The sequence below is a fragment of the Electrophorus electricus genome, chromosome 13 (genome assembly GCF_041902795.1).
Source record: "Electrophorus electricus isolate QZ-2024a chromosome 13, ASM4190279v1, whole genome shotgun sequence".
In the NCBI taxonomy this organism is placed as follows: domain Eukaryota; kingdom Metazoa; phylum Chordata; class Actinopteri; order Gymnotiformes; family Gymnotidae; genus Electrophorus; species Electrophorus electricus.
In genome coordinates, this window is record NC_137509.1 from 4,327,546 (window position 1) to 4,343,742 (window position 16,197).

General features: G+C 43.5%; 1 protein-coding gene across 1 annotated transcript; it reads right to left on the minus strand.

Annotated features, from left to right (window-relative positions):
- Positions 1-4,415: 4,415 nt before the first annotated feature.
- LOC113585509 (aquaporin-4) lies at positions 4,416-14,656 on the minus strand. The gene is given in 8 exon segments (XM_081695048.1): positions 4,416-6,941; positions 6,944-7,126; positions 7,129-7,135; positions 8,049-8,129; positions 10,783-10,952; positions 11,382-11,772; positions 12,860-12,920; positions 14,313-14,656. Coding segments are annotated over 8 exon segments (1,311 nt in total). The 3' UTR covers positions 4,416-6,867.
- Positions 14,657-16,197: the final 1,541 nt, after the last annotated feature.

Here is a 16,197-nt window from a genome sequence, read left to right on the forward strand (position 1 = left end):
TTAGTTACGGACTCAGACAAGCAGCTTCAAATGCTGAAGATTTTACAAGCGTAAGTTAAGGCACACATATACTGTATATTCAAAAACATGGGACAGTAAAAGATCAGAACTTAGAACTTGTGCTAAAATTATTCCGAAAATTATATATATATTGTTAGACTTCAGAAAAATGTATTAGATTTTAGAAATATTTGAGAGTTGGATTTAAAAAGGTTTTTCCCAGCATGAGTGTCATAGATGAGTGTCTTCAACTTTCTTCAGTGCTCTTTCTGTCTGTTCTTAGTTATCTGAGGCGATACATGCTGAAACGTTTACTCAAAACCAGATCAACACTTCATGACACATCGTTCATCATAATTGTTACAACTAATTGTCAAAAATCATAATTTTCCCTGATGAGTGCGGTGAACTAAAGTAGGCACATTCAAACGCCTTGACAAACATTGCCTTGCAATACCATTCAAACGCCATTACCTTATAATACAACCCTCCCCGACCCCAGTATCAGATCTACTGGACGTACAATCAAAAACAAATATGGGGGGGGTTGAGTGCAATGTAAAGCTTAAAGGGTCTAATAAAATGTAATCCTATTATGTGGTATTCCCAGAGGGCGAGGATAATAACATGTCCCTAATAACCCGACCAGGCCATTCCCAAATGGGGAGCTTCTCCTCTGGTTAACTCCTGTAAACACTCATTGTCTGCTCCGCGGTGGGGCCCAGTGCTCGAGTGCTGTCAAACACCGCGTGTACCGTAGCAGTACGTGAAAAGCCTCTCTGATTTCGTTTTCCATTTTCAGGACTCCTTTTCCAAACTTAAAACACTCAAATGGAACTGAATGAACAGACAAAGTCAGCTCGATCCGTCACCGCAACCGCTCGGTCACGTTATGCCTCTTTCTTAACGGAGATTTGATTGAATGGGTGGCTAGTCGTCACACTCGACCGCCAGAGTCAGACCCCAGTGGCGAGAGAGGAATACTTAACCCAAACAAATGTCTTTCATCAAAACTTGGGCTCCAGCTAATTTGCATTGTTTCTCTCGCGATATGTCTCGGGGGCTGCTGGGTAGATGGAGGGGGAGAGGGGAAGCAGAGGTTGGGGGCTGAGAAAGCAGTGGGAGGTGGAGGTTTCCCAGGAGGAGACCAATCAGAAGGTCTCCACCCTTATCCTGCCACAGAGCCCTGGGTGGACTCAGGTGCTCCGCACACATGCTAATAACGCCTAAACTTGTTTGTTTACATATTCGACTCCTAAAATGAAAAAAAAAAAAAAAAAATTACACTTCTATAAAGAGCAACAAGGGGAAGAAAGAGGAGGCTCATTGCTCAGCTGCAACTTTTATTTCTTGTTGCTGAAAAACATTTTCAATAAAAGATACAATGTGGCAACATCTTACACGACTGAAACTTCGCGTATCCTACACAGCATGCGTGTTGGAGGATGATATATGTGCCATATTCTGTGCTCGGGCCTCCAGTAAGACTGGCTATCGAGAAATTTGCAATTCCGAAAAGCAGAAATTTTATATTGTAGTGTTCTGCCCCAAAACGGTTGCGCAACATTGTTTTATCAAAATATTGAATACATGGTTATGAACCTGTGATGTTCATTTGGATTACAGATCATATCCCTTGTGTTTGAGTGGGAAAGCTTGCTGAGTTTTAATTGAGTGGCATTGGATTGTTCAATTCAAGGGTTTTCTTGTATACAAAGGCCTGTTTTGTCTTAACAGCTAACTAATTGTTATTACATCTAGTACAGGATTCAATTCTAGCCTCCATCAAGCTCCCGTTTTTTCTAGGAACACGCTGTCCAGGAAGACGTGTTATAGAAAGTCACACTAAGGTATAGCTGGGAGCGTCACTGTACTTTGGAGCATTACTCAGATTGCTTAGAGACGATTAGTGGGGCTGCTGACTCCGAGCACATAATTCACTTCAACTGCAGTGATCCAGACTCTTCTGTCTGTGGTTAATTTTGTCCCCCTTTGTCTGCCATATTCTCATAGGCTACACTGAAATATTTACCAGCCCATCCGGATGAGAGGGTGTCGGTGTCTTCCCTGTCACATTGACGCGTCATTCCTCCGGATAAGTTATTAGGCAGTGACTGGAACGACATTGCAAGGTCCCTGAATAATAATGCTTTATGTATATGTGTGTGTGTGTGTGTGTGTGTGTGTGCATGTACGTGTGTGTGTGTGTGTTGTGTAACCTTTCATCAGTGCTTGTACATTTTTGTGTGTATCAATCTTTTAGGACGTGTCTCACGGCACTGCCTACGCGCATGTTTGTATGTGCACGAAGACGTGCATGTGTGTGTGTGTGTGTGTGTGTGTGTGTGTGTGTGTGTGTGTGTGTGTGTGTGTGTGTGTGTGTGTGTGTGTGTGTGTGTGTGTGCACATACAAGCTTGCGAGAATGTTGCAGTCCTTCCTGTCCTGTAGCGCCGGGCGACCCCACAGCGGTCCACTCGGGGCGCTTTGGAAAATCACACAATTTCACGCTGCTACTGGAGGAGGAAATGAACTGAGCCGAGAGCAATAATAAAATTATACAAATGTTATTACAGTCTTGCCTGCTACTGTCCTACTTTAATTCAAATGTGAGAACTTCAGGCGGCCCCGGTGGCACAAGCCATCCTGAATAAATCAACATTAGCTTACGTCTAAATTATTAAGGAAGTGGGAGACTTTCTTGTTTATAGTGTGAATTATTAAACCGGCGTTTAACTGCGTAATTTCTCCACCATCCCCACAAATATTAATTGCTAATGATTTCCAAGGTGTGTGTTTTATCTCTTTGCCAGTTCTGTTTGGAAGCCATCTCAAGCTCTCCAGAGCACTGGGAAGCCTTGCGGGACTGCAAACAGCACCAAACAGAAATTGGCTGCAGACAAAAGTTAGTATAATTCTGTTACCATTTTGTTTGGTATAGTGTGTATGAGTGAAAAAAGCAGGACTGCAGTAACACGAGTCGTATTTGTCCTTCACTACACGCCCACAGTGCTGTCAGAAACAGCCTGCATTGGCTGTACGCAAAAAATAAACTGGCCAATACGCAAAGGCCAGTCAGGGTAAATGCATGATATGTGTCTCCTGCATGGCTCTTTCACTCTGGCCTCTTGACTCTAGAGTGTCTATTCGGTTCTGTTGTCCTGTGTTCGGTTAGTGGCCTGGTCAGGTCTGCTGCACTCTCTGATGTAGCATTGTAAGGTTGGGTCCTGATAGGCTTGAGGTGTCCGGACACATATGGAATTCTCTTTGACTCCCTAGATAAGAGGAATCCTCCACACAGTGAACTCTGACGCAAAGCTGTAACCAAACACGTTTGAAGAAGGATTTAAAAAAAGACCAGTGTTCGCTTCACACGAATCCAGTCTATGATTGCAAGTTACATTCAGAACGAGATGTCTCTGGTGATGGCAGATATTGATCCGGAATAAATAATCCTGCTGAAAGTCCCTCTTTCTTGGCCAGCCTTTAAAAGAAGATGCTTCTTGCGTATTTAAAATGAGCGAACCTTGGAATCTTAACTCCTTAGTTCCACGGTTCATTTGTTTTGCTATTAGTGGCACTAACGGGGGACTGTATGATTAGTGGCTTTATACTGGAATGCCTGGCACGGTGAGGAGTCGGCTTTCAGTTTGATGAATGCGCCACGAGGGTAGAGCCCCCCTGCCTCGTATCGTATACATAATGAGAACTATTGACACAATGTCAGATTTATGCCCTTATTCACTAGGCTTGAAGATGATTGACTTGAAGCAGGGGAACAGGAGAACAGGCTTCAGGAGATGAGGGATGGAGGCCTTGGAGGGCAGGCACAGGTTTTGGACCGGTTACAGGGTGCAGAAAGGGAATGACCAGAGAGCCAATGACACTGCTGTAAATCTGGTCTTACCCAGCATCACCCAACCCTGAGAAGATGATATCCTTCAAAAAAGCAAAAGCAATAGGTCAGAAACTGAAGGCTTCGTTGAGGGTGGGTCTACGTTAGCCAAAGGGTTTGGTATAAATGTGAGTGAATGCAGCACTAAAAAGCACTAGTAAGCCATCTCCACTGTAAATATTTAGAGCAGTACTTTTGGACTCATGTAACCATCAATGGTATCTTTCGACACACTTCCGTCTGTCTGTTTTACATTTTGTTGGGAAAAATAACTTGCGTTTAAACTTCAATTTACTTGAATTTATTCATTACATGATGATTTCAACCAAAAGGTTTGCTTTCCCATATAATCTATGAACTATTTTTTTTCTCAGAGAATAAAATCCTCAAAGAATGCAATGTTTCTGTTTGTGGTCTATTTATTTACATACTTGATTGATTACGAAAATGACTTCGTTAGTGACCCGCTAGACGCCCTCTGGTGGGCAACAATAAACAAGCAGGCGCAGCCCGGTGTCAGCAGCGTCTTGGTCTACGATGCCATCTGCTGGCCTTATTACGCAACTACATGAGGGTTCTGACAGAGGCGACTTGTCTGAATCAGACATTAACGACTTAAAAAGGCTCATCTTTAAATATAGAAACATTTACAATTAGAAAACGTTTTATTTATTTGCAAATTATGTCCATAGCGTTGTTTTTTTTTTCCTAAGTAGCATATTCTCACTGTCAACCCCCCCCACAACTCCTGTTTGAAACCCACGCCTTTACATGGTGAAGAACGTGTTACGATGGGTGGACCAATAGAAATGTCGCTGAAGAACATGTAGTACTATCTCATTGGTCCACTGGCAGGTGGTTCGGTTTTACTAATGACAGTGATGGTATATGATTTGTCACCTATAGAAAACCGATGATGTACCTCAAACTTGAACGTAATCTTAAGAGAAGGTTTTAATTGTACTCTCCCTAAAAGAAATCATGGCTGTTGAAGACTGTCAGTGTGGATGGCAAGACGGAAAAGAACACAGACACATGTTTAAATATCACTTAAAGCAAAAATAATAATAATGTGATTATAAAATCATAAAAATAATAGCATTTACCTTTTAGAGAACTGTAATCTTTACAATAGTCTACACAACACGCTTATATTAATTTTCAACTGTTTGTCATGTAGTTCATAAATGTGAATAATCACAAACTGATTATGAATATAGTAACAGTACAGATCTAAATGATGATTATAAAAAAATAAATACATTCTGAGAGCACAGTAATAAAATGACAGTAATAAAAGCAAGTGTACATAGCTGAAAAACAGATGAATCCAGACCAGTGTTATTAATTAATGGCAATAAAGCATTCATAAATAAATCCCCCTTCCAAACACAGTTATTGACAACAAAGCAATCAAATGAGTTATCCAAAGAACTAAAGCACCAAAATTCTATTTCAAGCCGCTTTCTGAAACTAGTCTTATTAGCATGCCATAGCATACTATATGGATGGAGCACTGGAGGTTTGGGGAAATTCCTCAGTGTTATTATTTAAAACCCTTTACATTTGCACGAGCAAAACCTTTCAGACAAGCTCGGTGTTTATTATAAGCTACAGAAGGCTTGGAGCACAGGCAGGCCATTACTGGGCAGACTCTACTGAGAGAGTGCGATGAGGCAGGGACTCCGCAGTGGACGCGGGACCCAAGGCCCAGAACGCTGCTCGCAAGCCCCACCCCTTCAGGGGTCAGTCAAACGTGTTTGGGGCGGGGCCATGCAAGAGCGTAGTTTCATGCTACTTTTACGTATGACGAGGCATGTGTGTGGAAATTTGGATGGTTTGTGTGAGCACGGAAATAGGTCCGGGTTTATAAAGCAAACAGTGTGTGAGTGATTGTAAAAGCTAATATAAATATCTAGGTATATTTGTAAAGTGTCCTTGACTATGAGAAAGGTGCTATATAAATGTAAATAATAATAACAATCAGTATCACTAGCCACTTTGAATGTCACCATAACAGCTGAACGTCTGTTTTAACTGTTAGCTGTATCACTGCTGAGTAAAGTGAAGGTACTTTCTTAAACTGAACATTTTCCTAGTTTTTCTTTCTTTCGAATTTTCTTAAATCATAAAGCGATGTCCTCCTTACACATCACTGGCCTCTTCTGCTTCCCACCATTAATTGTTCAGTCTTAACATAAAGAGCGTTGCACTGTCATGAATCAAAACCGCTAAACGGTGAAAAGAGTGCAACATCTGAATGGTTAAAGGCAAGTCAGTCTTCTGAGTGGAGACCTACTGTAGAAACCCCTGCTGACCTGTCTCAGGATGTCCATGTTCCCTGCCTAAATCCATCACAACAAACGTGCACAACACTTCATTGACGACCACAGAACCTTTGATGTCGTAATGTCTTCAGTGTCTTCGATGCTAATCCATTTATTGTGCATTTATGGTGCGGAGGCTCATGTCGTCCTGGGATGGCGTAACTATACGTCTATCCTCATTCCAGATTAGTGCGTAATAAGACACACAATTGGGATGGTTTTGGTTGTATTCTTGTTCATGTAAAAATAAAATTCCATTCAGACATGGCTGAGTTGGAATATGGAGTCAGTGGACAGAAGGCTCTCACCAAACTCTCTGTACTTTAAAGTGAGATGGCGGAGCAAGTTTACTGGCTGAAATGTACTTTGGTGGATGCCATGAAATTTACCACATTCCCTGAGACGAGGCAGTGGGCTTGAAGAAACCCTTTACCAAAAAAATGCTAATGCAAATAGTAACGAATGCAAAGCTAGCAAGCATATTTTAGCACACTATCCAGCTTCAACACACTTCTGTTCATTATGAATTGGCATTGGTCTTTTGGCTGAGGTCAGTATTCCTGCACTAGCTCCAGCCTGGACCACAATGTTCCAGAGCCACCGCTAAGGCCCTGCACCCTGGCCTCCATCTACAGTCCACGCTGTGGTCATACCGAAGAAAGCACATCAGCCGACAGCTCCTGGAGAGGCTCCTTCTTCTCTCCTCTATCGATCTCCAGGAACCAGGCCTGACGGAGATGTCGTCTGCCTCTCCAGCTTGTTGGAGGCTGGAGCCCTCCACCTCTTTGTACTTTCCGGAGGCATCTCTGGAGAACCTCTCCCTGCAGCGACTCTTAGGCACAGGGTCTGGGCAGTACAGTTACTGATACACTGCCGCTGCTAAGATCCCACCTAGAATGGGCCCCCCCAGTACATCTGGTGTGGAGGTAAAACAAGCTGCATTAGTTAGCTGTGTATCTTTTTGTGTGTCTTTTTTGTCTTTATTTACTTACATGGGAGCAGGGGAAACAAGCAAGTCTTTGATCTGGATTTAAGGACTTCTAAAGAGCTTTTCTTTCAAATAATTTCTGGAAAACTGGAAAGAGTAGGAGTTGTATATTAAAAAACTCCTCCGACAGTTGGAAATGATCCCAGGGATTAACATTACACCTGGCTCAGCTGGGTGAAGGAGGTGGGATGAAATATAAGGAATCATTAAGATATGTGGAAGCTATAGGCCATTAAAGACCATTAAGGAATGTCAGGAGCAAGACTTTGTAGTCAGTATGGAGCTTTATAGACAGCTGTGCAAACTGAATACAACAGTTTCTTTTTCTGGTAAGTATGCATTCTGAACTAGACACAACTTCAAAAGAGACCAATAAGAGGTCAAAAGCCAAAGCCTGAACCAGTGGGTAGAGGACTTAAGCATGTTTGCCTGTTAATCCGTGTGACTTGGTTAAGGCTGTATGAAGTCAAATCGCTTGTATTACTCAGTGGTTACTCAATAATGAGCAAGCGGAGGTTGGTGGGTGTAGGTGGGTCAGGTTTGAGGGCCTGTGTATGTGCTGGCACTCCTGTAGGAGGACAGTGTACCTCTGTCCCGCTTGAGCACATATAAGCCTGATCACTGATACCTTAGTTGGTCTTATTCTTGGCCTCAGATTTAGTATGTGGGTCAGACTTACTGTAGAGCCCAGTTAAAAAAAAAAACAATAAAAGTCTATAACAAAATATTTCAGAACATTATAAATGAGTTGGCTATAATTGACGTTCCAGGATGGAGCCGTGGCAGGGGTTTTCCTACTGTGATCTTCTCGGTGATGCCTGCTGCGTTGGCGTGTCTTACCCAGTGGTGTTCCCAGCTCTAAGTTACGAGTGCAGGTCCAAAGGAGCGGGCTGGGTTCATTCCGGCCCCGGTATACCGTATCTGGAACAGTCGACAACGCCACGATTGAGGGCTGCTTCATGCACATGTAACTGCCATTCCAAAAGGGGACTTTACATACTAAAAGATAACAGGTAAAGTATTTACACTTTACATACTAATAGATAACTAGTAAAGGATTTACACTGTACATACTAATAGATAACTAGTAAAGTATTTACACTTTACATACAAATAGATAGCTAGTAAAGGATTTACACATTACATACTAATAGATAACTAGTAAAGGATTCACACTTTGCATACTAATAGATAACAGGTAAAGTATTTACACTTTACATACTAATAGATAACTAGTAAAGGATGTACACTTTACATACTAATAGATAACTAGTAAAGGATTTACACTTTACATACTAATAGATAACTAGTAAAGGATTTACACTTTACATACTAATAGATAACTAGTAAAGGATTTACACTTTACATACTAATAGATAACAGGTAAAGTATTTACACTTTACATACTAATAGATAACAGGTAAAGTATTTACACTTTACATACTGAAAGATAACAGGTAAAGTGTTTACACTTCACATATTACTAGATAACTAGTAAAGGATTTACACTTTACATACTAATAGATAACAGGTAAAGGATTTACACTTTCCATACTGAAAGATAACAGGTAAAGGATTTACACTTTACATACTAAAAGATAACAGGTAAAGTACATACTAAAATATAACATGTAAAGTATTTACACTTTACATACTAAGAGATAACTAGTAATGGATTTACACTTTACATACTAAAAGATAACAGGTAAAGTATTTACACTTTACATACTACTAGATAACTAGTAAAGGATTTACACTTCACATACTAATAGATAACAGGTAAAGTATTTGCACTTTACATACTAAGAGATAACTAGTAAAGGATTTACACTTTACATACTAATAGATAACTAGTAAAGTATGTACACTTTACATACTGATATGTATTCTCTATCATGAGGCCAAAACAGATGAGATTACTGTTAATGAAACTATTCCACTATTCATATTATAGCAATTTAAATCCTTGCGATGGTTTAAAAAACATATTCATCGTTGAGTCTGGCATTCAAGAGATCAACAATAACAATAACAATAACAATTTAAAAGGGGATCAAATCCATAATGCGCTTCATTGTTTCAGTACTGTAGTTACAGCTGCATCATTCAAGAACTGGCACCAGGGCAACAGACTTCAGTAAATCCTTTAACTCATTTACGCAACCAAACAAACATCCTAACTGTGTCTCCCAGAAGACCGTGCTAATTACGACCTGGTGTCTGAACTATCCAGCGTAGACAAACACAGGCTTACATTCAAATTCTGGTTTTTGGCTACTTTGAGATGGAATGTGTCGATAAAGAACAGATAAGAAAAGGGAGAAGAAGAGAGAAAAAGACTAAACGGAGAAGAGTGTGTTTGATATCGCAGCATCTCGGCATGGCTCGGGGCAAGTTCACCGGAGGGAGTCTGTTGGCACAGCTGTGCCAGCCGTTCAGGGATTAGAGAGAGCATGTCAGAAACCTCCCAGTGAGATTCACTGGAATTGAACATTTCTGACTAAATAATTTCCTAACCAACCTCTTCCTAACTCAAATGATTCTATTCACTGGCCTTTACTGAAGTTTACTTCCAACCCCCATGTAGCAGACTTATTCAATCCAGGTAATGCTCTTGAGAACTACCTCTAACTTGAGAAGCATGCAAATATAAATATTATTATATAAAATGTTTAGCATGTTAATCTAGGCTTTAGAGGCTATTTCAGCAGTGTGGTGGATCAGCTTGGCTGGCGTGCCCTCCTCTCCAGCCGGGCCTCTATCAGGGCCTCCTTACGCTGCACATTGTAAATTCTCATCTGCAACAAACCATGAAGGGCTCGGTAATTGGCTAATGGGGTGGATCAGGTGTGACAGAGGAGGACAAAAACAGAACAAGGTGGCGTGGGTGCACAAGCCGAGAGCCGGTTCAGCACAGGGTGGCGTGGGTCCGCGTGCCGAGAGCCGGTTCAGCGCAGGGTGGCGTGGGTCCGCGTGCCGAGAGCCGGTTCAGCGCAGGGTGGCGTGGGTCCGCGTGCCGAGAGCCGGTTCAGCGCAGGGTGACGTGGGTCCGCGTGCCGAGAGCCGGTTCAGCGCAGGGTGACGTGGGTCCGCGTGCCGAGAGCCGGTTCAACGCAGGGTGACGTGGGTCCGCGTGCCGAGAGCCGGTTCAACGCAGGGTGACGTGGGTCCGCGTGCCGAGAGCCGGTTCAGCGCAGGGTGGCGTGGGTCCGCGTGCCGAGAGCCGGTTCAGCGCAGGGTGGCGTGGGTTTGCGTGCCAAGAGCCGTTTCAGCGCAGGGTGACGTGGGTCCGCGTGCCAAGAGCCGGTTCAGCGCAGGGTGACGTGGGTCCGTGTGCCAAGAGCCGGTTCAGCGCAGGGTGACGTGGGTCCGCGTGCCGAGAGCCGGTTCAGTGCAGGGTGACGTGGGTCCACATGCCTAGAGCCAGTTCAGCGCAGGGTGGCGTGGGTCCACGTGCCGACAGCCGGTTCAGCGCAGGGTGACGTGGGTCCGCATGCCTAGAGCCAGTTCAGCGCAGGGTGACGTGGGTCCGCGTGCCGAGAGCTACACTTTAGAGGCGCTTCTGCTGACTCACCGCAAACAGATGGCCGATTACCACGGCAAGGCCGATAGCGAGGCTGGCTGACCCTGTGAGGTCGGCACGCTTGGCATTACATGTGGCCGTTACGGTGAAGAGCAGCTCAAACGTGATCAGGAGCTCCACGAGCAGTGCGTGACCCACCGAGATGTCCAGGTTTACGTGCAGACAGCGAACGGGTCGGCTTCTGCACAAAATACGTTTAATACGCACTGAATCAGCTCAGTAATAAAGCTCTATAAGAGAACATAGAGGGTGAAATGAACTGTGGGGTTTATTTCAACACTGTGTAAAGGATGAAACACGCTCAACAAAATACAATACTGAATATGACCATATAACCTGCATCCAGCAGGTCAATGAGCAGGTTTCCCAGGCCTGGTACCGGCGTAAGCCTACATTGTCTGGTTTACGTGTGCGTTAAAATGGCCATGCTGAAGGTGTAGCTCACTCTGTGCAGTTCAGCTGTACTCCAGGATCATGAATGAGAAATTTTGACTTAAACCTTGACCAATAGTTAAGACATAGCCCTAAGTTATTTAAAAAAACCCTGTATTTCTTTATGCGTATCCTTCAACTCTATTAAAAGGGCGTTACATTGGTGACGCCCAGGTTGCCCCTAACAGCGCTGGGCGTGAGCAGGTAGAGAAGACCCGCGGCGGCGATGGCTCCCAGGCACTGTGCCGTCACGTAGAACAGGGCCTTGGCGAGGCTGAGCTTGCCCACCGGGTTGATGTGGCAGCTGCTGAAGGGCAGGAAGCACTGCACCACGGTGGCGACGCCCAGGCTGAAGCACAGCGAGACGAGCACCAGGTCGGCGGGTGACGGCTTCTCCGTGCCCGACGCCCAGTCCATGGTAGAGCCCAGGCCCAGCAAGACACAGATGAGGGTGGCTAGGAACTCGCCGGAGACGGCGCGCCTAAACGACTTCGTCCAAATGCCCTTAAACGCCACCGAAGCTCGCTCACGGCTGCACCACGGGAGGCACTTTCAGAACGGCATCGAATCACATTTCAGTCCACATTCGCCTCTTCACACTGTGTAGAAGTGGATCTGTCACTAGGAGCTCACTCATTTCTACAGCCTTGTCTGTGGTCTGCGGCCTTCTCATCTCCACATCCCCAGACTTAGACAGTGTACAGAACAAGTATTGAATTAACACTTGCAGTGTATACACAAGACCATGTAATGACACTCTAAAGGTTACTTCAACAAGGCAGGTGTTAATTCAACACGGTGGGGCGTGGGGGGATCACTGTCCTCTGTTTCTCTACGTGTCAGTATAACCCTGTACTTTCTTTTCATGTCAGTCTCATGGTTTTCTTATCTTTAGCAAATCAATTAAAATTGTGTACCTAAATATCCCGGGCTAGTCTTTACACAGTCTTCTGAGCCAGTACAATAGTTACTGCTTTAATCCCATGTAGCTGTCAAACTGATCAAGTGTGTGAAATGTACAGTGATAAAACGCTGTCCTTTTGGATATCTTTAGTAGACTCAGCAAACAAACTTTTTTTTCTCAATAGGGTGGGGGTTACACTAAGTAAATGCGCTAGGCAAATTAAAACATTTTGTTAGTTTTATTGTACTTGTAGTCCTGATATTTGATATTCTAATGTTAGAGAAGCCTCGAAAACAACCTTAGTGTTTACTTAAAGTTACTTTGTCACTTCAGTGACTCCCCGCACAGTCAGTACATTTGGCAAGGTCTGCATGTCAAATGAATCACACAGAACAGACGTCACGCCTTGCGCCCAGGCCATCGTAACGCAGTGATGTTTGACATCAGCACACTCTCACTCGTCTGATTAGCTCAGCGAAATTATACTCCACGTCTATATTCATCAACGCAAAACAATAATGTGTTGCTTTGACTTACGGCTGAGGAGCAGGACAGAAGGTGAGCGCCGACGCGATAGGGAGGAACACGGTGGACAAGCAGGAGCGACTCATTCTGCGCCTCGGTGTGCGCGTGGAGATGTATCGCGGTGGCAACGGGGCATCATCCCTCGAGGGTTTGGGAGAAGGCACGTTCAGGAGGAGGAGATCAAAGGCACAACGCCCACGGGCTCACCTGCACCAGACTCGTGGGGAATGACTTAGAGCCTGCAGGTTTGGCAGACATTAGCCATGTCCTACAGAGAGTGGAACAGGCGGAGCAAAACGCTTATCTCCCACACAGGTGCATGTGAGGTCCTTTCCTTCTGCCGCTCAACATCGCCCCGTAGGTTGAATGTCGGGAGCCTCCACTAATGAGGAGATGTTACAGCACTCCGCATACTTACATCTTTTTACGAGGGCATCTAATTTCTATAATGAGGGCATTTCCGCTCTTAAAAGGTCTCATTTCAGTCCTACTTTGATTTTTAAAAAATGTAAATAACAGGTGAAATGGCTCCTTTTATCTGTCAGACATTCAACCTTAATTCGACTCTTGGCAAGGACACCAGGCGCCGATAACAGAAACAGTTGTAAGGGTTAGTTTACCTGGACAATTTAGAATTCTGTGGTCATATTTTGTTAAATTTGAAACAAACCGACAGCAACAATACCGTTATCTAAAAACTAACATTGGAAAGGCCCCAAACAACAGGACAACAGATCAGGCTGACTTCAGCTTTTGTGATGTGGTCATATTAATTATCTAAAACAGTACTGACTTTTTAAAAAGTATATATTTTAATGTGTATACCAAATATAATATATAATATATTTAAACATGCATGCACATATATACAGTATATAAGCAGTGGCTTCGGAGCCACCTGTGGTCAGAAAACAGCAGAAACTAAGAAAGGAAGTATAAAACAATGATATATTATTTCAGCACTTCTGCTATCTCCTCGAGTTCCTGTCAGCGCCACGTGTTTGTCCTGCGTGATTAAACGGGTGTTTTGAATCAGCGTTGGCTTTTCTGCTGAGATTTAACCTTGCAGGCACGGCTGAGCACTTGCTTGTCAGCATACACAACCTTTTCACCGCATTTGTTCATATCTTTTCTCTCTGAATCGCCATATGAGAATCCGGAGTGGCAGAAAGTGCTCACGAATAAAATCGGATTTCCTGTAGAACACTATAGCGCCCCCCTCTGGTGATCAATGCAAGAATATTATTTCGCCAGTTCTCTCATGACAAATCCGTATACCTAAACGTTTCTAACACTTAATTCTAATCATAGAGGTGTTCCAGCTCGATGTTCTACATTTATTATACAGTACGTAAAGCATATAAGGATACTGGGTTGTAGACAAGAGTGTTAAAGTTTGTGATATATGTGGTGATGTCAATTGTATAAATGTTTTGTAAACTGTTGTCCAAGCTACACAAAAAAATTTCCCTTGGGGTGCAATAAAGTATAATGTAAAGTATGAAGTAATAAAGTTTGAAGTAATTTGAGACAACGACTAGATGGTAAAATGACTGAAGATTTTATTTCTGATTTCTGTTTTTTATCTTCAGTTGCATATGTGCCACTACATCATCAGTTCCCACCCCAGACAGCCTTTAGGGTATATCTGATTCTGGACATGAGGACCACAGAGGTGTCCAGGCCAGCTGAGCCTGTCTCCATGACAGTGGACATCAGCATGAGAACCACACACATGTCCAGGCCAGCTGAGCCTGTCTCCATGACAGTGGACATCAGCATGAGAACCACACACATGTCCAGGCCAGCTAAGCCTGTCTCCATGACAGTGGACATCAGCATGAGAACCACACACATGTCCAGGCCAGCTAAGCCTGTCTCCATGACAGTGGACATCAGCATGAGAACCACACACATGTCCAGGCCAGCTAAGCCTGTCTCCATGACAGTGGACATCAGCATGAGAACCACACACATGTCCAGGCCAGCTAAGCCTGTCTCCATGACAGTGGACACCAGCATCAATCAGATGTAGCCAAAACATCCAAAGTGTCACAATCAACTGTTTAGTGCATTGTTAGGTAGCAGGAGCGCACTGGTGAGCTGGTACTGCTACCAAACGTCCTGGTAAACGTAAAGATAACAGTAGTGTATGACCAAAAATATATTCAGACACAAGGACTGAACTACTGAACAGATCGAGAGGTCAACACAGATGTATCAGTCAGACAGAAACAGAAGGCAGACTGTCATGATCTACAGTTACTGGGGGTAACGTCGAGACCTAAACCGCAGGTAAGCTTCCGGAACCGGACGGATGGGCTAGGGTCTGGTAAAAATGCCTGAACCAGGGTGCCGGGTTTTTGAAACAAACTCTTACGGTCAGACAAGATGAGCAGACGTCCGCTATGGCAAAAGTGTGGAGAGGGTGAAATCAGAGGTGCACTGATGGGTCGTGATGCGCACTGAAGCACGGTGAGCATAGCGAGAGATCGCGCCGATCGCGCCGAGCCCACCACCCAACGGGCAATGCGTGACTCGTCCTCCTGCAGCAGGGCTCTGGTCCAAAATGAAGAGGAAGATGCTGCCCGCCAGCTTTTAATCCCCGGCAGCCTGCGCTCAAGTACAGCAGCATTTGATCAAAACAAAAGTCAACTCATCATCCTGGGAATGTAATCAAATAAACGATTCCACATAACATATTAAGGGAAGCAGGTTTACATGTGTATAAACATTAAATTACAAAAGATTAACAAGATTTTTCTTTTTCTCAGTATAATAAAGACATACATTCAAATGTAAGCAAATACTTCAACCACTAATGGAAAACACGCTACTATTCTGTGCAACTTGAAAATGAACAAATTCTGAGACTGTAATATTACATTATAACTATGACATACTTTTCTCAGGGCTCTCAGTATCACTGTGCACATATAAAGCAATGCTTAAATCCCACAGGTTAATACTGAGGCTAACTATTAAATCCCACAGGTTAATACTGAGGCTAACTATTAAATCCCACAGGTTAATACTGAGGCTAACTATTAAATCCCACAGGTTAATACTGAGGCTAACTATTAAATCCCACAGGTTAATACTGAGGCTAACTATTAAATCCCACAGGTTAATACTGAGGTTAACCATTAAGTCCCACAGGTTAATACTGAGGTTAACCATTAAGTCCCATAGTGTAAAAGAAGGGGACCACCTATTAAAAGGGCTATGACTCTTATATAGGTCACTAAATACTGTCAAATTAAAGCATTTTGACCTCATATATATATCTATATAATATGTTGTATGTTGTACAAAGTCAAAACAGCAGACATTGCTGCCCAATTACTTATGAACTGCATGCTAATTAAATTCAGCACCTAACTGCTGTCTTCATTTGTCTTTTATTGTATAAATTTACATAAATTCCTTGGGCGCAAAGAAAATACAGGGTTCATTCGCCGTTCACCAATTAAGCTAACTTCATATCGGTTTGCTTATTTGCATTTTGCCACATCATAGAGTATTAAGTCAGTCCTCACGAAGCA